General features: G+C 49.6%; 1 protein-coding gene across 1 annotated transcript in view; it reads left to right on the forward strand.

The window, feature by feature from the left end:
• The first annotated feature begins 10513 nt into the window (after positions 1 to 10513).
• The window catches only part of POLR3E (RNA polymerase III subunit E), a 189131-nt gene continuing 174993 nt past the window's right edge, over positions 10514 to 24651 (forward strand). The window contains exons 1-2 of the mRNA XM_075318009.1: positions 10514 to 10597; positions 21329 to 21427. Of these exons, the coding sequence (XP_075174124.1) occupies positions 21392 to 21427 (36 nt within the window). The 5' untranslated portion in view covers positions 10514 to 10597; positions 21329 to 21391. The remainder of the gene's footprint in view (positions 10598 to 21328; positions 21428 to 24651) is intronic.

Below are 24651 nucleotides of genomic sequence, written 5' to 3' on the forward strand. Positions count from 1 at the left end.
ACTTGGTGATGTAACGCTTGCATGCAGCTGCTCAGCCATGAAAACCCCTTGTGCTTGATGATGTAAAGCTTGCATGCAGCTGCTCAGCCACGGAAACCCATTGTGCTTGGTGATGTAGAGCTTGCATGCAGCTGCTCAGACATAGAAACTCCCGTCACACATGGAATGATAACAGAGAGAAATTGTAGAATGGGGCTTTGTAAACCGCGCCAAAGTTCACTGATGAAATCTTGGATTAATGTAAACTTTTTATTCTTGCACAGGTCTACGCGTTTCAGGAGACTGCTCCCTTCCTCAGGACCAAACAGGCATAAGTTACATCAGATCAGATTAGATCTGATGTAACTTATGCCTGTTTGGTCCTGAGGAAGGGAGCAGAGTCTCCTGAAACGCGTAGACCTGTGCAAGAAAAAAAAGTTTACATTAATCCAAGATTTCATCAGTGATCTTTGGCGCGGTTTACAAAGCCCCATTCTACAATTTCTCTCTGTTATCAGCCACCTGGGGTACTGCTGCCTTTGATCCGGATTTATGCTGTTACAGGAGTTGTGCCTTTCACAACTATCTTTGGTGAGTAGGATCATCTCCTTTATCACCCCTTGTCTGTCAGGGTAAGACCCTATTGCGCTTTTTTGTCTGTAGGTTCTTTTTATCTCTGTCACACATGGAATGAAACTCCCGTCACACATGGAATGAAACTCCCGTCACACAATTTTTGTGCTGATATTAATAGCAGAGGATCAGAGGTGCAAATAGGGGTTCTTCAAAACGGTTTAAAACATGTCTGTGTGGGACTACTAACCTAAGTGTGTGTACAATTACGGAGACTCTGCCTATACTGGGCACCTCAGCAGATGACAATGCTCTAAAGGCCCCAGTATACGCAACGACTTATCTAACGATATATCGCCGGGGTCACGGATTCTGTGACACACATCTGGCATCGTTAGCAACGTCGTTGCGTGTGACACCAACGAACGGCCGTTAACGATGGAAAATACCTTATCGTCCCTCGTTGACACGTCGTTGATTTTTAAAAAATCGTTGATTGTTGACGCAGGTTGTTCGTTGTTCCTGCGGCAGCACACATCGCTACGTGTGACACCTCATGAACCACAAACTACAGCTTACCTGCGGCCGCCGGCAATGCGGAAGGAAGGAGGTGGGCCGGGATGTTACGGCCGCTCATCTCCGCCCCTCCGATTCTATTGGGCGACCGCTTAGTGACGCCGCACGAACCGCCCCCTTAGAAAGGAGGTGGTTCGCCAGCCACAGCGACATCGTTAGGCAGGTAAGTCCGTGTGATGGCTCCTAATGATATTGTGCGCCACGGGCAGCGATTTGCCCGTGGTTCACAAACGACGGGGGCGGGTGCTTTCACCAGCGACATCGCTAGCGATATCGCTGCGTGTAAAGCCCCCTTTACTGGAAAAAAAAATCATTATACAAATACCCAAACCAATATATAGGAACGGTGTAGTAGTATATACCTGTCCTACAGGCCCTGTAAGATATTATAGTACAATTATAGTAATCGCTGACGTCCTTTCTGATGGAGTTGTTCACTTTTCTCTTTTTCCATTTGGCCCAAACCGACATGACGTCTTCTCCCTGCCTTGACTTGTCTGCCGAATTTACAACAAATACAATTGACTTTCTCACATTTCCAGTACTGTCTCCATCTATTCCCAACCAGCTTCTGACTCCCCATCTCTGATGCTGAGCCTGTTGCTGCCGTATTTGTCCCAGTTGCTGCACTTGTGGTGTGGCACAGACACCGATCTGCTTACATTGTAATACTGCCCATCACTGAGTTCCCTACAAATAGTAATAATGCCCCTGATCCCTCCGGTATATTGGTATACATCTTGGCAGATTCACGCTTGATTTTCCTCAATTCATGGGCAGTTGTTTTGCGCCTTTTTTGCCCAACACGCTTCTTGCGACCCTGTTGGCTATTTACCATGAAACGCTTGATTGTTCGGTGATCACACTTCAAAAGTTTGGCAATTTCAAGACTGCTGCATCCCTCTGCAAGACATCTCACAATTTTGGACTTTTCAGAGCCCGTCAAATCTCTCTTCTGACCCATTTTGCCAAAGGAAAGGAAGTTGTCTAATAATTAAGCACCCCTTATATATAGGGTGTTGATGTTATTACACCACACCCCTCCTCATTACAGAGATGCACATCACCTGATTTACTCAATTGGTAGTTGGCTCTCAGCCTATACAGCTTGGAGTAGGACTTCATGTATAAAAATTATCATGTGATCAAATACTCATTTACCTAATAATTCTGTACACAGTGTATAGTAATAATGCCCCCTAACCCTCCATATATAGAAATATTACCTCCTGATATCCCCATATATAGTAATAACACCCCCTAACCCTCCATATATAGAAATATTACCTCCTGATATCCCCATACATAGTAATAACGCCCCCTAACCCTACATATATAGAAATATTACCTCCTGATATCCCCATATATAGTAATAACGCCTGCCGATCCTCCATATATAGTAATAACGCCTGCTGATCCTCCATATATAGACATATTACCTCCTGATATCCCCATATATAGTAATAACGCCCGCTGATCCTTCATATATAGACATGTTACCCCCTGATATCCCCATATATAGTAATAACGCCCGCTGATCCTTCATATATAGACATCTTACCCCGTGATATCCCCATATATAGTAATAACGCCTGCTGATCCTCCATATATAGACATATTACCTCCTGATATCCCCCATATATAGTAATAACGCCTGCTGATCCTCCATATATAGACATATTACCTCCTGATCCCCCCCATATATAGTAATAACGCCTGCCGATCCTCCATATATTGAAATATTACCTCCTCATCCCCCATATATAGTAATAACACCTGCTGATCCTCCATATATAGACATATTACCTCCTGATATCCCCCATATATAGTAATAACGCCCGCTGATCCTCCATATATAGACATATTACCCCCTGATTTCCCCATATATAGTAATAACGCCTGCTGATCCTCCATATATAGACATATTACCTCCTGATTTCCCCATATATAGTAATAACGCCTGCTGATCCTCCATATATAGACATATTACCTCCTGATATCCCCCATATATAGTAATAACGCCTGCTGATCCTCCATATATAGACATATTACCTCCTGATATCCCCCATATATAGTAATAACGCCTGCTGATCTTCCATATATAGACATATTACCCCCTGATTTCCCCATATATAGTAATAACGCCTGCTGATCCTCCATATAATAATAATTAATAATTTTATTCATTTATATAGCGCTATTAATTCCACAGCGCTTTACATACATTTGCAACACTGTCCCCATTAGGGCTCACAATCTAGAGTCCCTATCTGTATGTCTTTGGAGTGTGGGAGGAAACCGGAGTACCCGGAGGAAACCCACGCAAACACGGGGAGAACATACAAACTCCTTGCAGATGGTGTCCTTGGTATAGACATATTACCTCCTGATATCCCCCATATATAGTAATAACGCCAGCTGATCCTCCATTTATAGACATATTACCCCCTGATTTCCCCATATATAGTAATAATGCCCGCTGATCCTCCATATATTGAAATATTACCTCCTGATCCCCCATATATAGTAATAACGCCTGCTGATCCTCCATATATAGACATATTACCTCCTGATATCCCCCATATATAGTAATAACGCCTGCTGATCCTCCATATATAGACATATTACCTCCTGATCCCCCCCATATATAGTAATAACGCCTGCCGATCCTCCATATATTGAAATATTACCTCCTCATCCCCCATATATAGTAATAACACCTGCTGATCCTCCATATATAGACATATTACCTCCTGATATCCCCCATATATAGTAATAACGCCCGCTGATCCTCCATATATAGACATATTACCCCCTGATTTCCCCATATATAGTAATAACGCCTGCTGATCCTCCATATATAGACATATTACCTCCTGATTTCCCCATATATAGTAATAACGCCTGCTGATCCTCCATATATAGACATATTACCTCCTGATATCCCCCATATATAGTAATAACGCCTGCTGATCCTCCATTTATAGACATATTACCCCCTGATTTCCCCATATATAGTAATAATGCCCGCTGATCCTTCATATATAGACATATTACCTCCTGATTTCCCCATATATAGTAATAACGCCTGCTGATCCTCCATATATAGACATATTACCTCCTGATTTCCCCATATATAGTAATAACGCCTGCTGATCCTCCATATATAGACATATTACCTCCTGATATCCCCCATATATAGTAATAACGCCTGCTGATCTTCCATATATAGACATATTACCCCCTGATTTCCCCATATATAGTAATAACGCTCACTGATCCTCCATATATAGAAATAATACCTCCTGATATCCCCCATATATAGTAATAACGCCCGCTGATCCTCCATTTATAGACATATTACCCCCTGATTTCCCCATATATAGTAATAACGCCCGCTGATCCTCCATATATTGAAATATTACCTCCTGATCCCCCATATATAGTAATAACGCTCACTGATCCTCCATATATATAAATATTACCCCCTGATTTCCCCATATATAGTAATAACGCCCGCTGATCCTCCATATATTGAAATATTACCTCCTGATCCCCCATATATAGTAATAACGCTCACTGATCCTCCATATATATAAATATTACCCCCTGATATCCCCCCATATATAGTAATAACGCTTGCTGATCCCCCATATAGAGAAATATTACCTCCTGATCCCCCATATATAGAAATAACGCCTGCTAATTCTCCATATATAGATGTATTACCCTCTGACGCCCCCCAATATAGAAATAACACTCACTGTTTCTCCATATATAGAAATAATACCTCCTAATATCCCCCATATATAGTAATAACACCCGCTGTTTTTCCGTATATATAAATATTACCTCCTAATATCTCCATAAATAGTAATAACACCCGCTGTTTCTCCATATATAGAAATATTACCTCCTAATATCTCCATATATAGTAATAACGCCCACTGATCCTCCATATATAGACATATTACCTCCTGATCTCGTCTATCTATAGAAATAACACTGCTGATCCTCCATACCGTATATACAAATATTACCCCCTGATATCCCCCATATATAGTAATGATGCCCGAATGTATACTAATAGGATACCGGATGCCCCTGGTAGCTCCACTGCTGCAGAAGAGGTTTACAGCTGGTTCAGGTTGCAGGGCATTGGTGACTTTATGCTGCTTTTTTTCTTGCTGAGGAGTATTTGAGGCTCCAGTAGGGAGAGACGCGGGCCTGGGATAGGAGGTATGAAGAAGAAGAGGCCCATCTATGTGACAAGCCCCCACTTTCCCTTTATTCTCCGTATTCCCCCACCAATCCTGAGAATAAAGGGAAAGCTCTGCTGATATAATGGCGCCCACTGTCTCCTTCTGCAGAGCGGCCCCTTCCTATCCGCTGTGCAGAAAATGCAGCGCAGCTCTCTTTACATTCATCTCTTGTTCCTCTTTATTCTCACTCTGCAGGATTTTAGGAATGTAGGGAAGAAGCGTATTGTGATCTTAAGGGGTTTTCACAATACCAACATCATATATTATTACATAGATGTATTAATCCTGATGAGACTGGTGTACTTACTTTCAAAATCGATCTCTGAATTGCATTATTTTAGTGATGAGCGAATAGTACTATGTATTCGATAAGACTAATCCGAACCCCGAATATTTCACTATTCGCCCATCACTAATTTAGAATTCTTTTGAAAGTTTATTCCTATTCTCTGTCAACCCAGAATGACTGACAGTTCCTCAGTGATCCCCCTCCCTTCTGCTGCTGAGATCTCACACTGCTCAGTCCAAGCTGCAGCCATCAGTCAGGCTGAGTATATTCGGGCTCATGAACTCTCACACTTTGTGATCTATTCAATAATGTGTGGCGTCCCTGAGGCTTCAGTCGCCACAGAGGTACTGCACCTCAGCCAGAGGTGTGGTATTCCATCCTGGGTAAGGAGGAGGTCACTGCCGGTTCATGCAAAAGCACAGCACCAAACCTGGTAAGGGCGTGATTATACCCGAACCAGACTGGGGGGGTGGAGTCAGCTGAGCGGGAACAGAGGTGTCGTGTGGAGTCAGGGAGTAAAGGGTGCTTTACACACTGCGATATCGGTAACGATATATCGTCGGGGTCATGTCGTTAGTGGCGCACATCCGGCGCCGTTACCGACATCGCAGCGTGTGACACCAAGGAGCGACGATCAACGAGCACAAAAACGTGAAAAATCGTTGCTCGTTGAAAAGTCGCTCCTTTCCTTAATATCGTTGCTGCTGCAGGTACGATGTTGTTCGTCGTTCCTGCGGCAGCACACATCGCTATGTGTAATACCGCAGGAACGACGAACATCTCCTTACCTGCCTCCACCGGCAATGAGGAAGGAAAGAGGTGGGCGGAATGTTCCGGCCGCTCATCTCCGCCCCTCCTCTGCTATTGGACGGCTGCCGTATGACGTCGGTGTGACGCCGCACGAACTGCCCCCTTAGAAAGTAGGCGGATTGCCGGCCAGAGCAACGTCGCCGACCAGGTATGTGCGTGTGACGCTGCCATAGCAATAATGTTCACTACGGCAGCGATCACCACATATCACACCCACGACGGGGGCGGTTGCTATCGCTCGCGACATCGCTTGCAATCGCTATCGATGTCACAGCGTGTAAAGCACCCTTTAGAGAGTCTAGTCAGAGGAGTGGAGGAGGAAAGGCCCGCGGTGTGGAGCTGGTACCGCTCAGCCCGGGCATAGACAGAAGGGTCCTAGAGCCCACGGGAATTCCTACACTAACCCGTTGACTTATTCCACATATAATCAACGCGTGGAGGGACACGGCCGCAATTCGGGGACTGGTCCCCAGGCTAGTGGAGATTAAACCCACGGGCTCCCTAGTGAAACCAGTGGTTGAGGTGTCTCTAAGCACCGAAGCTACCACCGCACATGAATTCACTTGAAGGTGACCCAAAAGGACCAAAGGGATAGAACTTCACGCCGCTCAATAGGGTCCACAGGCACTGATACAGGGTTCAGTGAGCGAGGGTGCAAGCGCAGGAGTCGACCAGGGAAAGAGCACATTAAAGAAAGGTGCACCGGACTCGACCTCCAAACTACCCGGGATCGGCTGGAGCCCATCACGGTTAATCCTGGCACTCCAAGGGTGGTCCACGGCTTGTGTATCCGGCTACAGTGAGTAAACATCTATTGACTGCATCCCTGAGGTCGCTCCCTTATTCTCCTGCGACCGCCATCATAGACTACTACCACCTCCATCTGCCCTGGGGGCCAGCTCTACCTGTGGAGAGCTACACTATCCAAGCTGTGTCACCATCAGCCCCAGAAGTCCCTACCCTGCAGCCGCGGCACCAAACTTGCTGCATACCACAGGTGGCGTCACAACATCCCCTACATCTTTATTAAACGACACCGCCAGGGTCACGGAACCGGGCTAGGCCACCGCGGCGTCCCAGCAGCAGAAGAACCGCGGCCCGGTAACGAGTCTCCCCAAGCCCCGGTGGGTGCGTCAACCGTATACTGTTTGCATTGTAAAATCTGGTGACACATCAATCTATATTATGTTGACCTTATGATTGTCCTCTGTTTTATTTCTGTTTCCAACACTTCATATGTGATCTTGAGCTTTTGCGCATCAAGCCAAGGCTATGTCCACCTCATTTTGGGCATCTGCTTAGTGTTTTTTTTTTTGCCAGGATCTATACATTAAACAGATGCTTCTGATGTATGCCATAATGTGGTATCTGTCACCATAGGAGTTCAATATAACAGAACGTACAAGTCTTAAAGGGAATCTGTCACCGGGCTTTTGCTCCCCCATCTGAGAGCAGTATAATGTAGAGACGGAGACCCTGATTCCAGCGATGTGTCACTTACTGAGCTGTTTGCTGATATTTTGATAAAAGCAATATTTTCTCTGCTGCAGATCTAGCAGTTATACAGAGCTCATGAATAGGCTGGTCTACCTTCAGCACGCCAAGTAGTCCTGTAATGATAATCTACTGCTGATTAAACAGTGATTTTATCAAAACTACACTAAGCAGCCCAGTAAGTGACACATCGCTGGAATCAGGATTTCTGCCCCTAAATTTTGCTGCTCTCAGATTAGGTGGCAAAAATCTGTTGACAGATTCTCTTTAAGAATATATATTTTTTTATTGGATACAGTTGTGTAGAAAAGTGTAGCTGGCTGCAGCACCATCCGATAAATGTAAACATAGCCTAATGTCACCTCCTGGACACGATGAGCAGGTTTAGTGGGGGATTATGGTACTTGTAGCTGTAGGATGAGCTTGCTTGTCCCTCTCAGAAACAAAGGGGACCTAGAGGACGGAGTGTGGTATGAAGGACTGACAGGATGGAGAGTGGTGTAAGGAACCTAGAGGACAGAAAGTGGTGCGACGGACCCGCAGGATGGAGAGAGTGATGCAACATACCTACAGGATGGAGAGTGGTGCGAGGGACCTACAAACTGGAGAGTGGTGTGTGAGACTTACAGGACGGAGAATGGTGCGGCAGACCTACAGGGCGGAGAATGGTGCAACGGACCTACAGGATGAGGAGAGTGGTGCAATGGACCTACAGGACAGAAAGTGGTGTGACGGATGTACAGGATGGAGAGTGGTGTGGCAGACCTACAAGACGGAGAATGGTGCGGTGGACCTACAGGACAGAGAGTGGTGCAGCAGAGGTACAGGATGGAGAGTGGTGTGGCAGACCTACAGAATGGAGAGTAGTGCAACGGACCTACAGGACGGAGAGTGGTGCGACAGACCCACACTACGGAAAGAGTGGTGTGATGGACCTACAGGATAAAGAGTGGTGTGAGGGACGGATAGTGGTGCGACGGACCAACAGGACGGAGAGAGTGGTGTGACGGACCAACAGGACGGAGAGAGTGGTGCGACGGACCTACAGGATGAAAAGAGTGGTGTGTTGGACCTACAGGATGAAGAGAGGTGTGAGGGACCAACAGGTCCACCACGGAGAGTAGTGCGACACACCTACAAGACAAAGAGAGCGGTGAAACAGACCTACAAGACGAAGAGAGCGGTGTGACGGACCTCCAGGACGGAGAATGGTGTGAGGGACGTACAACACGGAGAGTGGTGCAATGGACCTACAGGATGGAAAGAGTGGTGTGACGGACCTACAGGACGGAGAGTGGTGCGAAAGACCAACAGGCTAGAGAGTGGTGTGACGGATCTACTGGAACGAAATAACTTTTCCACAGGATCCATCTGTATTAGAATTAGGCCGGGTCCATACAGCCGTGTTTCTTGGCTTGTATACAGACTGCAGACCTGGAGTGACGCCTGGTCTCTCCACCTCTATGAGACCGTAACTTTATGGTAGTAAATCCTTGGTCAGTCTGGGCTTTGTTGTCGTCTAAAGGGTGCTTTACACGCTGCGATCTCGCTAGCGAGCGTACCCGCCCCCGTCTGTTGTGCGTCACGGGAAAATCGCTGCCCGTGGTGCACAACATCGCTAACACCCGTCACACGGACTTATCTTCCCTGCGACGTCACTGTGGCCGGCTAACCGCCTCCTTTCGTGCGGCGTCACACGGCAGCCGTCCAATAGAAGCGGAGGGGCGCAGATGAGCGGAACGAACATTCCGCCGACCTCCTTCCTTCCTCATTGTGGGCGGCCGCAGGTACGACAAACAACCTCGCTACTGACCAGACAACGATTTTTGGTAAGTGAACGACGTCTCACAGACCAACGATTTTTTGCCTCTTTTGTGATCGTGTAAGGTCGATCATAGGTGTCACACGCTGCGAGGTCGCTAACGACACCGGATATACGTCACAAACACTGTGACCCCGACGATATATCGTTAGCGATGTCGCAGCGTGTAAATGGCCCTTAATTGTAGCCCTATGGCGATCTGAGGCGCTAGGCATGGCCACTGTTACTTTATTGTTTTCCCCCCCTTCTGGGCTGTTCTACCAGGATTTGTGGCCATTGTCATCGCCCCTGTGGCACCCCTCCCACGCTACGCCACAGTTTTTTGTTGTTATAAACCCGTGTCTTGCCATGTGGCAGGCTGGTAAACGTTGGATGTATTGGCTATAACAGAAACCAGAAAACTAATAGTAATTTATCTTCTTACTTTCAATCATATCACATTTTCCTGCAGACATTTGGGCCTGGTCTAGATACTTCTATAGAGACACTGCACAGGCTCAGCAGCAGGTAGCGTGGCCGAGCGGTCTAAGGCGCTGGATTAAGGCTCCAGTCTCTTCGGGGGCGTGGGTTCGAATCCCACCGCTGCCAGAAACTTTTTATATTTATTCTTCTACTGATGAGTAATTCTTTTTTCAACGGGGTAACAGCGCCACCTGCCGGTGCTGAAGTCAGACACACAGCTCAGTGCATTGTGGGTAAGAGGAGCCGTTCCCCACGTGTCTGCGTTACGAGCAGTATGGCCGCCGCCTGAGCCCCGGCCGGGAGTCCACGTCTGGGAGTCGTGTGCGGCAGGTAGGCCGGAGGGGAAAATCCAGGACGGAGGGGGTTATATATGCCGGAGGGCGGGCATCCATGACCGAGGGTTGCTGTCTATGAAAGAGGGGGGTTTCCTGGACGGAGGGGGCTGTTTATGCCAGAGGGGGTATCGAGGGCTAGTATCCAGGAAGGAGGGGGTTATTTCTGCTGGAGGGGGACTGAGGGGGTATCCAATATGGGGGGAGGGTTAGCTATGACGGAGGGCAGGTATCCAGGACAGACGGAGTGTGTGGGGGGGGAGCTTGTATACAGGACGGAGTGGGGGGGGGGGGGGAGCTTGTATACAGGACGGAGTGGGGGGGGGGAGCGCTTGTATACAGGACGGAGTGGGGGGGGGAGCGCTTGTATACAGGACGGAGTGGGGGGGGGAGCGCTTGTATACAGGACGGAGTGGGGGGGGGGAGCTTGTATACAGGACGGAGTGGGGGGGGAGCGCCTTGTATACAGGACGGAGTGGGGGGGGGGAGCGCTTGTATACAGGACGGAGTGGGGGGGGAGCGCTTGTATACAGGACGGAGTGGGGGGGGGAGCGCTTGTATACAGGACGGAGTGGGGGGGGGAGCGCTTGTATACAGGACGGAGTGGGGGGGAGCGCTTGTATACAGGACGGAGTGGGGGGGGGAGCTTGTATACAGGACGGAGTGGGGGGGGGGAGCTTGTATACAGGACGGAGTGGGGGGGGGCTTGTATACAGGACGGAGTGGGGGGGGGGCTTGTATACAGGACGGAGTGGGGGGGAGCTTGTATACAGGACGGGGTGGGGAGCTTGTATACAGGACGGAGTGTGGGGGGGGGGCGCTTGTATACAGGACGGTGTGTGGGGGGGGCGCTTGTATACAGGACGGTGTGTGTGGGGAGGGCGCTTGTATACAGGACGGTGTGTGGGGGGGGGGGGGCGCTTGTATACAGGACGGTGTGTGGGGGGGGGGGCGCTTGTATACAGGACGGTGTGTGTGTGGGGAGGGCGCTTGTATACAGGACGGAGTGTGTGGGGGGGGGGCGCTTGTATACAGGACGGAGTGTGTGGGGGGGGCGCTTGTATACAGGACGGAGTGTGTGGGGGGGGCGCTTGTATACAGGACGGGAGTGTGTGGGGGGGGGCGCTTGTATACAGGACGGAGTGTGTGGGGGGGGCGCTTGTATACAGGACGGAGTGTGTGGGGGAGGCGCTTGTATACAGGACGGAGTGTGTGTGGGGGGGAGCTTGTATACAGGACGGAGTGGGGGGGGGGAGCTTGTATACAGGACGGAGTGGGGGGAGCTTGTATACAGGACGGAGTGGGGGGGGAGCGCTTGTATACAGGACGGAGTGGGGGGGGAGCGCTTGTATACAGGACGGAGTGGGGGGGGGGAGCGCTTGTATACAGGACGGAGTGGGGGGGGAGCGCTTGTATACAGGACGGAGTGGGGGGGGAGCGCTTGTATACAGGACGAGTGGGGGGGGAGCGCTTGTATACAGGACGGAGTGGGGGGGGAGCGCTTGTATACAGGACGGAGTGGGGGGGGGAGCGCTTGTATACAGGACGGAGTGGGGGGGGGAGCGCTTGTATACAGACGGAGTGGGGGGGGGGAGCGCTTGTATACAGGACGGAGTGGGGGGGGGAGCGCTTGTATACAGGACGGAGTGGGGGGGGGGAGCGCTTGTATACAGGATGGAGTGGGGGGGAGCGCTTGTATACAGGACGGAGTGGGGGGGGGAGCGCTTGTATACAGGACGGAGTGGGGGGGGGAGCGCTTGTATACAGGACGGAGTGGGGGGGGGAGCGCTTGTATACAGGACGGAGTGGGGGGGGAGCGCTTGTATACAGGACGGAGTGGGGGGGGAGCGCTTGCTATACAGGACGGAGTGGGGGGGGGGGAGCGCTTGTATACAGGACGGAGTGGGGGGGGGGAGCGCTTGTATACAGGACGGAGTGGGGGGGGGAGCGCTTGTATACAGGACGGAGTGGGTTATTTATGCTGGAGAGGGATAAATTCAGGCCGGAGGGGCATAGTGCATAGTCTTGTCCGGGGCTGTGATTTGTTAGGTCACCCCATAGTGTTTCCCACCTGGAGCCGGGGAGTGTGCTGACTGCAGCCGTGTCTGGGCGCCCATCATTCCACCGCTGCCAGGAAGTTGTCACTAATCCCAATCGTGTTGTCACGTTGTGCTGCTGCCGCTGCTGTCACTGCTGCCGCTGCTGTCACTGCTGCCGCTGCTGTCACTGCTGCCTGCTGACAGCCACACCGAGTGCAGGCTGCTGCAGTGTGAGTCCGCCCGGCTATACCGGGATACTTCCCTCACCATGGCACAGGTATATAGGTAATCTACATAAAACACTGCGGAACAGAGGAATTGCAGCACCAAGAAGAAGAAATGGTGACATTCTGGAGATCACAGGAGGGGAAGATGTGTCCGTGATCAAAACATCACATTGTACTCAGTATGGAGTGTGAGTCGCAGGCACAGATCCCTGCACTTACAGCGTGGCTGCATCAATGAGGATATTACTGGTTGCTTGAGGAATGTTCTGCACTGAATCATCAAGATCCTCTGCTGGCAGCTCCCTTTGCAGATCAATGATGTCGTAGATGTGCTCTATGGAGGACAAGTCCGGAGACGCTGCAGGCCATGGTGACACATTTAGACCACGCAGGCTGCTCACACTAGCAAATTGCGGTGTGGCGTGGTCGTGTTGAGAATTGACTCCTGGGACAGTGTCGCCTCTTCACGGCTTTGCCCATGTGGTCATCAGCCCAATCTCCAGCTGGCATTGCATCCAGGACAAAGTGACCACTCCTCACTGAGGAGAATTGACAGCCATTGTTGTAGGGGCTGCTAAGTCTTTGGCTTTGTGATCTTTTTTTTGTTTCCATGGTAACACATTTACATCACATAAAAGCCTTATGTGTCTAATATCTGTTTTCAAAATTTTGTTTGTTGCTTATGGCAACAGTTTTCTATGTACGCGAAAAAACAAGATGGCGGAGTCTAATGTGATATTCACAGCAACAGAGCAGAGGAGCGATAAAATTCTTGTTTCTGCAAGGAAAGTCCGTGAAGGATATCTCATGGTGATATGTCGCACACATTGGGGGATCAATGCCCTTCATATTCCACAGTTAATCACTGGGTTGCCAAATTTAAAACGGGCCACTTCCGCACCAATGATGAGGAATGTCCTGAAGCACAGAGAGTGGTTGTTGTTCCGGAGATCGTCGATGCTGTGCACAACCTTATACCGGAGAATCAATGAATTTCAGCAAAAGCAATAGCAGACATCATTGGGATTTCCCGTGAACGTGTTTGTGTCATTATCCATGAACATTTGGACATGAGGACGCGATCTGCAAAGTGGGTTCCTAAATGTCTGACAACAGATCAGAGAAGCTGCGAGTGAAAGGTTCCCGGTCCATTTGTCAGCGGTTCCGAACTGATAAGACCTTCCTGGATCAACTGGTCACTATAGATGAGACCTGGATTTATTTGTATGACCCTGAAAACAAGGAGCAATCGATAGAGTGGAGGCACAGTGGTTGTACTCGTCCAAAGAAGTTCAGGGTGCAAAAATCAGCCACTAAGGTGATAGCGTCTGTGTTCTGGGATAAGGAGCGTGTGCTGCTAGTGGACTACCTTCAAAAGGGTTCCACAATCAATGCAAGGTATTGCACTGAACTTTAGGACCAATTGAAGGCAGCTCTGAAGGCCAAAAGGTGCGACAAGCTGTCCAAAGGAATCTTGTTCCTGTAAGACAACTCCTCCGCTCACCCTGCACAAGCAACCACGGCAACACTGGCAGAGCTGGGCTTCCAGCTAGTTGACCACCCACCTTATTCACCAGATCTAGCTCCCTCCGACTATCATCTTTTTCCAAACACATCAAGGGTACCAAATTTCACACCATTTCTGATGCCATGGCTGCTATGGATGCCTGGTTTGAGGCACAACCGAAATCCTTCTTGTTGCTAGGCTTACAGACCTTGGAATACCGATGTAAGAAGTGTGGTGACATCAGTGGACAGTATGTGGAATAAATGGAAAGTTTCATCATCCTATCTCGTTTCTTTCTGGGTAAGCCAAAGACTTATCAGCAGCCCCTCGTAGTCTCCCTCTGCACCATAATCAGGAAAAACTGTGGAGGAGAAAAGCGCAAAATAAGGTCTTATCTGGTGGATGAGGGGATATATGTGCAAAGACAGGTACTCACCTGCTACAGTTGTGACAGGCACAACTCCTATGCAAGCATGTAGGCAGATTACGCAGTGGTGGTCAGCAGCAGCCCCGATGGAGAAGTGTAGATCACAAAATGGGTGCAAGAAAAACAGGTTAAATGCTGCGCTAGAAAAACCACGGATCCAAGAGATGCGATGAAATCCTTTCCTTTTATTGGCACGAGTCAATGCGTTTCGAAGGCATAGCCGCCTTCTTCATCAGGACAAGACAGTACAAGAAAGAACAGCATGCTTCTTTGCGATGAAATCCTTTCCTTTATTGGCACGAGTCAACGCGTTTCGAAGGCATAGCCGCCTTCTTCATCATGCTGTTCTTTCTTGTACTGTCTTGTCCTGATGAAGAAGGCGGCTATGCCTTCGAAACGCATTGACTCGTGCCAATAAAGGAAAGGATTTCATCGCATCTCTTGGATCCGTGGTTTTTCTAGCGCAGCATTTAACCCGTTTTTCTTGCACCCATTTTGTGATCATCACCATAATGACCTATGAGAGCTCGTTCTACTGTGAGTGGTCTCCGGGGCGTGAATGTGTCACCATGGCCTGCAGCGTCTCCAGACTTGTCCTCCATTGAGCATGTTTGGGACATCGTTTCTCGGCAATGGCAAAGGGAGCAGGAGGAACTTTCTCCTATAACGCGCTGATTTATGGCTGGAATCATATTTAATGTTAGCCACATTGTCGTATCGCCTGCGCCTCCTTACCACAGGGTCTCTGGGGTGATGGTCAATATTAGTGGGCGATCTGACACTGGCCTTTTAGTAGTCCCTATAAGCACAGCTGTATTGTATGGAGGTTATTGGGGTCTTGCACCTGGTGATGCAGCACAGAACGTGCCCACCTCACTACCCATAAAGTGGAGTTTGTCAGTTTTTTGCCACTGTTTTTCTTTTCACGTTGACATGTGATAAATGCTGTATAAACTCCCAGAGCAGGGTATTCTCTAGAATGATAAATGGTGCGGCCGTGTTGTAATGTGGAAGCCGTGAAGGGCTAGGGTGAGGCCAAGGTAAATAATCTCAGTAGCCGGCCAAGCCCAGTGCTGGAGATCCCGGACTTCCTGGAAAATCAGTGACTCAGGGGTTCTGCTGTTTCCAAGGCTCTATGTCTGCGCTTATTTAAAGAGGGTTTTCTTGAATTGAATATTATCCATATCTATCGTTGGGACCCCCAGTGATCCCCAGAACTGGGCTCTGCTGACTTGCATGGAGCAGATTAGTGCAAGTGCCGCTCTGTTCAGTGTCTAAGGGGCGGCTGGAGAAAGTGGCGCACAGGGGTTATCGGGGGTCTGCGGATTCCTCGAGTCTCCCCAGTAATTAGTAAGTATTGGGGATGATGTGCACTTCTTCAATAACCCTTTAGGCTATGTTCACACATTACTTTTTGCTGCTTTTTGTTCTGGAGGCAAAACCTGCTCTCATTGCAGTAAAAAAAAAACTGCTTAGGCCTTGTGCGCACTAGGCGTTTTTAGCGGCGTTTTTTACCGCGTTTTTGTGCTGAAAGCGCAGTGACATTGCTTCCCCAGCAATGTCTATGGGTTTTCAGAAGTGCTGTCCACACACAGCGTTTTTTTGTAGCTGCGTTTTTGTGGTGACCACAAAAATGCAGCATGTCAATTATTTCTGCGTTTTTCACTGCGTTTTTCACCCATTGAGTTCAATGAGATGTTCAACAACGCAATGAAAAACGCATATAGCCGCGTTTCTATGACTAAAAACGCAGCTATAAACGCAAGGGGTGGGCAGTATAGTGACGTGTACAGGAAGAGGATTCCTTCTGTTGGTAAACACAGAAGCAGGAATCCTCCCGGTACCGTCACCGCTGCCTCCACCTCCCGTCCGGTGCCATGTCAGCTCCGTGCGGCGCCATGTCTGGGCGGGAGGTGGAGGCAGCGGCGAAAACAAAAGTGAACAGTAGAAAAAAAAAAATGTCATATATACTCACCTGTCTGCAGGGTCCCGGTGCCATGCCCGCTCCCAGCCCCTGTCTCGGTACCGCAGCTCTGGCTGTGTGCAGTCTCCCCGGGGCAGGACCTTGCTTGCAGGACCTGGCGGTGGATCACCTGATGCAGTCACCTGACGCATCAGCTGATCGTAGTCTCGCCGGCTTTTTCGCGCCCGGCCGGCTATCAGCTGATTCTGCCGTCAGGGGACTTCATCAGCTGATTACCGGCAGCTACTGCAGCGATCGGACAGGATCAGACTCCCGTCCAATCGATCCAGGAGCTGCCGGTAATCAGCACAGCACATAAGTGAGTATTATTTTTTTTTTCTACTGATGCATCAGCTGATTGTATAATTGGCTTTTATACAATCAGCTGATGTGTGATGTGATTCACATCCTGGAACCTGACATCATCTGATCACTCTGCCTTCCAGCAAACCGATCAGATGATATTGGATCCGGATTGGACGGCGCGGGACCCTAACCCAGGATTACTGCGGAGGGGGGGGTTCTTTATTTCAATAAAGATGGAGTCACTAATTGTGTTGTGTTTTTATTTCTAATAAAAATATTTTTCTGGGTGTTGTGTTTTTTTTTTATCATTACTAGAAATTCATGGTGGCCATGTCTAATATTGGCGTGACACCATGAATTTCGGGCTTAGGGCTAGCTGATAATATACAGCTAGCCCCTAACTCCATTATTACCTAGCTAGCCACCCGGCATCAGGGCAGCTAGAAGAGTTGGATACAGCGCCAGAAGATGGCGCTTCTATGAAAGCGCCATTTTCTGGGGTGGCTGCGGACTGCAATTCGCAGTGGGGGTGCCCAGAAAGCTTGGGCACCCTGCACTGTGGATTCCAATCCCCAGCTGCCTAGTTGTACCCGGCTGGACTCAAAAATTAGGCGAAGCTCACGTCATTTTTTTTTTTTTAATTATTTCATGAAATTCATGAAATAATTAAAAAAAAAAGGGCTTCTCTATATTTTTGGTTCCCAGCCGGGTACAAATAGGCAGCTGGGGGTTGGGGGCAGCCCGTACCTGCCTGCTGTACCCGGCTAGCATACAAAAATATGGCGAAGCCCATGTCATTTTTTTTTTTCTTTTTGGGCAAAAAACTGCATACAGTCCTGGATGGAGGATGCTGAGCCTTGTAGTTCTGCAGCTGCTGTCTGCTCTCCTGCATACACTAGTGAATGGAGGATGCTGAGCCTTGTAGTTCTCCAGCTGCTGTCTGCTCTCCTGCATACACTAGTGAATGGAGGATGCTGAGACTTGTAGTTCTGCAGCTGCTGTCTGCTCTCCTGCATACACTAGTGAATGGAGGATGCTGAGCCTTGTAGTTCTCCAGCTGCTGTCTGCTCTCCTGCATACACTAGTTCTGCAGCTGTCTGTCTGCTCTCCTGCATACAATGAACATTTTGAAGAAGGAAATGACATCAGACCTTTTTTTTTTTTTTCATCAACAATCTTTAATGGCATTGTGCACTGATTAAAAACGCAGTGAGCAAAAACGCACCAAATCGCGGCAAAAACGCATGTGTTTTTGTCGCGTTTTTTAGCCGCGGGTGCGTTTTTTGAGACAAAAACGCACATAAAAACGCAGCGTGAAAAAAACGCCTAGTGCGCACATACAGGCTGCTTTCACACTTCAATCTTTTTCCATTCAGTCACAATCCGTCACCTTGAGAAAATACGGGATCCTGCACAATTTTTTGCAAGATTCATTTTTTTATCCCGTAGACTCGTATTAACGATGGATTGCAACTGATGGCCTTGTGTTTCATCCATCGCGAGACGTAGCAGTCGTGGAGTGACTGGGCGTAAGCAACGCAGAATGTAATTTTTTTTTGTGTATGTCCAAAAAACGGACAGCGACGGATCCATTGGTGTCCGTTGTGTGGTGTAATGGAAGCCTATGGACCCCGGATCCGTTGGAATCCGTTATATGGCTATGTGCGCACTGGGAAATGGAATTTTCTTGAGAAAATTCCGCATGCTCTCAAAGATTACCGCACCCGCGGTAAAAAACCGCGGGAAACCGCACCCAAAAACTGCATGCGGTTTGCTGCGGTTTTACCGCGGTATTATTCGCGGTATTGCCGCGGTTTTGCCGCGTGCGGGTTGGGATGTGCTTTATTGCATTCAATGCAATAAAGCACATTGAAAAAAAAAAAAAAAGTCATTTAATTCTGAGATAGTAGATAGACAGAAGAATAGACAGAGGGATAGATAGATAGACAGACAGAGGGATAGATAGATGACAGATCGCTGCATTTCCCACGGTCGTCAGTGAGTTCACATTACCGGCCGTGGGAAATGACCAGTAATTACCTCTGCTGTCTGCTTTCATTCAGCGCTGTGTCTGTGTCAGTCGCGGCTGGATGGAAGCAGCGCAGGACCTGTGGATTACGCCGGAGCGGTGGATTACGCCGGAGCTTTGGTGCGGGAGGGGTTAATAAAAGGGTGAACGAGGCTTGTTTGTTTTATTTAAAATAAAGGATTTTTCTGTGTGTTTTATTCACTTTTCTTACGGGTTGATCATGTCAGCTGTCACATAGACGCTGCCATGATCAAGCCTGGAGTTAATGGCGAAGGTCCCCCACCATCATTAACCCCTTGTATTACCCTGCTGCCACTGCTACATGGTGGCAAGAAGAGCCGGGGACACTCCGGTAGTGCTGCATAATGCATGCGACAGTGCCGGGGCAGCTGCGGCTGATATTCTCGGCTGCCGGAGGGGGAGTGAGGCGGGGGACATTAACCCTGCCCCTCTCCCTCCCCAGCCTGAGAATACCGGGCCGCCGCTGTGTGCTTACCTCGGCTGGAAGGTAAATATGCAGCGGAGCCCACGTTCTTTGTTTTCTATATTTCCGTTTTCTTTCTATGTGTCTGTGTCTGTGTGTTCTATGTCTGTGATGTGTGTGTGTGTGATCTGTGTGTGTGTTTACTCTCTGCTCCGCTTCCTCTTCCTGTAATGACATCACTTCCCTGCAAAACCGCAGACAGGCGATGTACATTACCGGAGGTAAACCGCGAAATACCGCAGGGAATAACGCAGGAAAACGCAGTGAACCGCACAGAATTTGCTGCCTGCGTTATTCCCTGCGGGATTTCATGATTAATATTGGAGTCAATGGAGTGAAATCCCGCAGCGATGTGCGGAAAAGAAGTGACATGCACTTGTTTTTGCTGCGGGATTCCCGCAGCAAAACATGCAGCTGTCAAATTCCGCCCAGTGCGCACAGGATTTTTTTTTCTCCATAGGATTTGCTGGTGATTCACTGCAGAGATGTTATGAACATTTTCTGCAGCGAAACATGCAGCAAATCCGCGGAAAATCCGGTAAGTGCGCACAGGGCCTAAGACTGATTGCGGTGACTGATCCGCCTTTTAGTAGCTGAGCATGCTCAGATGTGTAAATTCCTTTCTGGTTAAAAAAATAGTCTGCCTCCAGTCTGTCTCCTCCGGTCTGTCTCCTCCGGTCTGTCTCCTCCGGTCTGTCTCCTCCGGTCTGTCTCCTCCGGTCTGTCTCCTCCGGTCTGTCTCCTCAGAAAATACAATGGATCCAGGTTTTTTTTACAGTATCCGTCACATCACTTTTCCCACTTTCTGCCACGGATCAGTCGCATCACTCACAAAACAGATTGTGACTGATGGGAAAAAACTAAAGTGTGAAAGTAGCCTTAAGCTGGGTTCACACTAAACGACAGCGACAACGACGTCGCTGTTACGTCACCATTTTCGGTGACGTAACAGCGACCTTGTAAGTCGCTGTTATGATCGCTGCTTAGCTGTCAAACACAGCAGAAGCAGCGATCATAACGTCGCTGTGCTACATGTGCAGAGAGCAGGGAGCCGCGCTTAGCGCTGGCTCTTTGCTCTCCTAGGTACAGTACACATCGGGTTAATTAACCCGATGTGTGCTGCAGCTACATGTCACAGTGCAGAGAGCAGGGAGCAGCGCGCACTGCTTAGCGCTGGCTCCTTGCTCTCTTTGCTACAGTATACATCGGGTTAATTACCCGATGCGTACTGCAGCCACATGTCACAGTGCAGGAGCTGGCACTGGCAGCAAGAGCGGAGGCTGGTAACCAGCGTAAACATCGGGTAACCAGGGAAAGGTCTTCCCTTGGTTACCCGATGTTTACGCTGGTTACAGCTTACCGCAGCTGCCAGTGCCGGCTCCTGCTCGCTTCATTTCGTTGCTCTCTCGCTGTCACACACAGCGATGTGTGTGTCACAGCGGGAGAGTGACGACCAAAAAATGAAGCTGGACATTCAGCAACGACCGGCGACCTCACAGCAGGGGCCAGGTCGTTGCTGGATGTCACACACAGCGACAGCGACGGGACGTCGCTGCAACGTCACAGAAAATGGTGACGTAGCAGCGACGTCGTTGTCGTTGTCGCTGTGTGTGACACCAGCTTTACAAAATGCAGGTTTTGCTGCTTTGTTGTTGCTTTTGTTTTTATGCGGATTGTGTAATTTGCCTACAGTGCTGTCCATGGCTGGTTACCTCAATGTTTACCATAATGTGTTTACTCTGTATAGGTGCCATTGTTCTGTGTGGTGTGGAGCGGAGGAGCACAGGGCGTGGGTTTGTCTGACAATAGTATGGAAAGTGAAGATGACGACCCAATTATACAAGAGGTAACCGGAAACATCACATATGTTCCACATATAGGTCTTATGACTATTGTTAGTAATCTCCTATATGGGCATACTTTTAGAGCGGCTAAAGGGTTTTTTGCTGGTCTGTAAAATTTAAGAGCAAAGAATTCTAATAATTATTAATAAAGATCCGTACCTGCGCTGTGGAGCCGTGCTGCTCTGCCACCGACCGGAGGCAATAAAGTCCCACCGTCTGAGGCCACTGATGGGCTCGGGTAACTGTGGAGGTGACGCCATCTTTCTTCGGCGCTCCATTGGGAGACCCAGACGATTGGGTGTATAGCTACTGCCTCCGGAGGCCACACAAAGCATTACACTAAAAAGTGTAAGGCCCCTCCCCTTCTGGCTATACACCCCCAGTGGGATCACTGGCTCACCAGTTTTCAAGCTTTGTGCGAAGGAGGCACACATCCATGCAATAGCTCCACTGTTTAGTCAGCAGTAGCTGCTGACTATGTCGGATGGAAGAAAAGTGGGCCCATATAGGGCCCCCAGCATGCTCCCTTCTCACCCCACTTGCGGTTTGTAAGGTTGAGGTACCTATTGCTGGTACGGAGGCTGGAGCCCACATGCTGCTTTCCTTCCCCATCCCCCTGATGGGGCTCTGGGTGAAGTGGGATCTTACCGGTCTCCAGGCACTGAGACCGGGCTCCATCCACAGACCCAGAGAACCTGCTGGATGCGGAGCTGAGTATCCTCAGGGACAGGGCCCTGCGACATTAAGGTACTCTGTGTCCCCGTACACATCGCGCACACACGCACCAGCATTGCTGGGAGTGCTAGTGCGCCGGGGACAACAGCGCAGAGCGCTTGTGCTATTATTCACTGCAGCTTTGCTGAGTGAATTTATGTATTGGGAACTGCCGCGCCGGCCGCTGCTGGGTGTTTTACACTGTGGCGCGGCTGGGACTTGTGGTGCGCCGGGGACTTCCGCGCCGGCCGTGCACATGGACGGCCGCGCTTATTACTCGAGTCCCCGGCTTTGCGGCCTAGTTTTCCTTTCGTTCCCGCCCCCAGCCCTGCCAGTCAGGGAAGGGGCGGGACGCTGTACAGTAAGTCAGCGCAGGGAGCTGGAGTCTGCTTTGCATTCTCCAGCCCCCTTCACTAGACTCAGTGGGACGCCGGGTTCCCGCTCTTGTCTCGGGCACGCCCTCGGCCCGCCCCTCGTCTCTGGACGCCGGCAGCCATTCCGGCACGCAGAGCGGGAAAACGGAGACAAGCGCTGAGCTAGCAGTCACAGGAGGCGCCACACACCTGCTTTTGTGCGGGCGGTAAGCGGCAGCTGCAGTGCTGACCCACTAATGCTGTACTTTTTGTAAAGTCGCTATTCAGGATGCAGGCCTAGAAACAGCAGCTAAAAAGCAGCGGTGCTAAAGCACAGACTATACATGGCACTGTAATGGCTATTCTTGGCTGTCTACCCGTCTAGATGGCTAGCCAGCGGCAGCAAACAGCAAGGGTGCTAAGACACAAGCTTTCAAGGCTGCTGGAATTGCATGTGCTGCAGTGTTTATTTTCATGCTTGTATGCTATACATTCACTGTATGTCGCTATTCTTGGCTAATGCTCCTGGATAACTTGACAACAGCAGCAGAAAAGCAAGGGTGCCAAGGCACAAGCTTTCTAGGCTGCTTGTACTACATGTGCTGAAGTGTTTATTTGTACTTCATGCTTGTATGCATTCACTGTAAGGTCGCTATTCTTAGCTAATGCTCCTAGATGGCTAGACAACAACAGCAAAAAAGCAGGGGTGCCAAGGCACAGGCTTTCTATGCTGCTTGTACTGCATGTGATACGGTTCCATGGCCCCCAGTATGTGCAATTGCTCAACCGGGGTCTCCGCTACAGGTAGCCAAAGGACCACCTGTGATCCCTGTCCATGGACAGGGATGGAGTTGCAGTTTCCGCTGCTTTTTTTTTTTGTCTGTGATTATGACTAATATCTTACAGACTTTGCAGTCCAGATAGACCTTGGCCAAGGTTGATTCAATGCCCCTGGCCACCCTGATTGGGAATAAATCAGGGTTCCAGGGGGGTCCCATGCATCCCAGGGTGCAGGCTCTGACACGGACGACAGTCCCAGACGGCCTAAGCGAGCTCCATGGGAATGGCCCTCGACTTCATCACTGGTCAGGGTCACCACAGGAGTACTCTCTGTATCATGAGGCAGACGTAGCTGTTCACGACTCTGATCTTGAGACCGCTCTCAATCCGGATGCACCGGATGGTGACGCTATAGTGAATAATCTTATAGTGTCCATCAATGGAAAGTTGGGTATTTCCCCCTCAACTCCTCCAGGGGAGGGGTCAGCTTCACAGCAGGATAAATCCCTCTTTCAGTATCTCAAGTGTATATTGAGTATTTTTCTGGCGCTGACTTCAGAGAAGCAGTTCAGAAACACCACGCTTACCAGATAAGCGTTCTCTCCAAACGTTTTAAGGATACACGTTATCCCTTTCACCTGACGTGGTGAAGCGCTAGACCCAGGGTCCAAAGGTGGATCCCCCAATCCCCAGGCTTGGGCTAGATCCATAGTTGCAGTGAAGATGGGACTTCACTTAAAGATACCATTGACAGACAGGTGGACCTCTGGTTGAAGTCTGTCTGTGAAGCTATCAGCGTGTCGGTTGCTCCGGCATTCGCAGCCGTATGGGCACTCTAACCTATTTCAGCTGCGCTTGCGCAGCTGGTCTTGAGCACATGTACATCTGTGCCGCAGGTGGTGTCCTTAACCTCGCAATGTCTGCATTGCGACTTACCCTAGTAATGCTGTCCTGGAGGGACAGTCGAGGTTGGTCCTTCCCAGGCTCGGGCAGGTCCCAATTGTCCTCGCCCAAAAGGGCTCAAAAGGCTCAGAGGGGCTCAGATTCCGGCCGGGCTCAATCACGCCCAAGGAAGGCAGCAGGAGGAACCGCTACCAAGGCGGTCTCCTCATGACTGTCAGCTCTCTCTTTCCGCATCCGCGGTTGGTGGCAGAATCTCCCGCTTGGGGACTTTTAACTGCCACAGGTCACAGACCGGTGGGTGAGAGACATTTTGTCTCACGTGTACAGGATAGAACTCTGTTCTCGTCCTCCGACGCGATTCTTCATTCTCCCCCCACCGAGCCGTCGCTCTTCTGCAGGCAGAAGAAGTGGTAATCCCTGTTCCTCTTCAGGAACAAGACACGGTTTTTTCCTCCAATCTGATTGGGGTGCCAAAA

This window comes from Anomaloglossus baeobatrachus, chromosome 7 (genome assembly GCF_048569485.1).
Source record: "Anomaloglossus baeobatrachus isolate aAnoBae1 chromosome 7, aAnoBae1.hap1, whole genome shotgun sequence".
NCBI lineage: Eukaryota > Metazoa > Chordata > Amphibia > Anura > Aromobatidae > Anomaloglossus > Anomaloglossus baeobatrachus.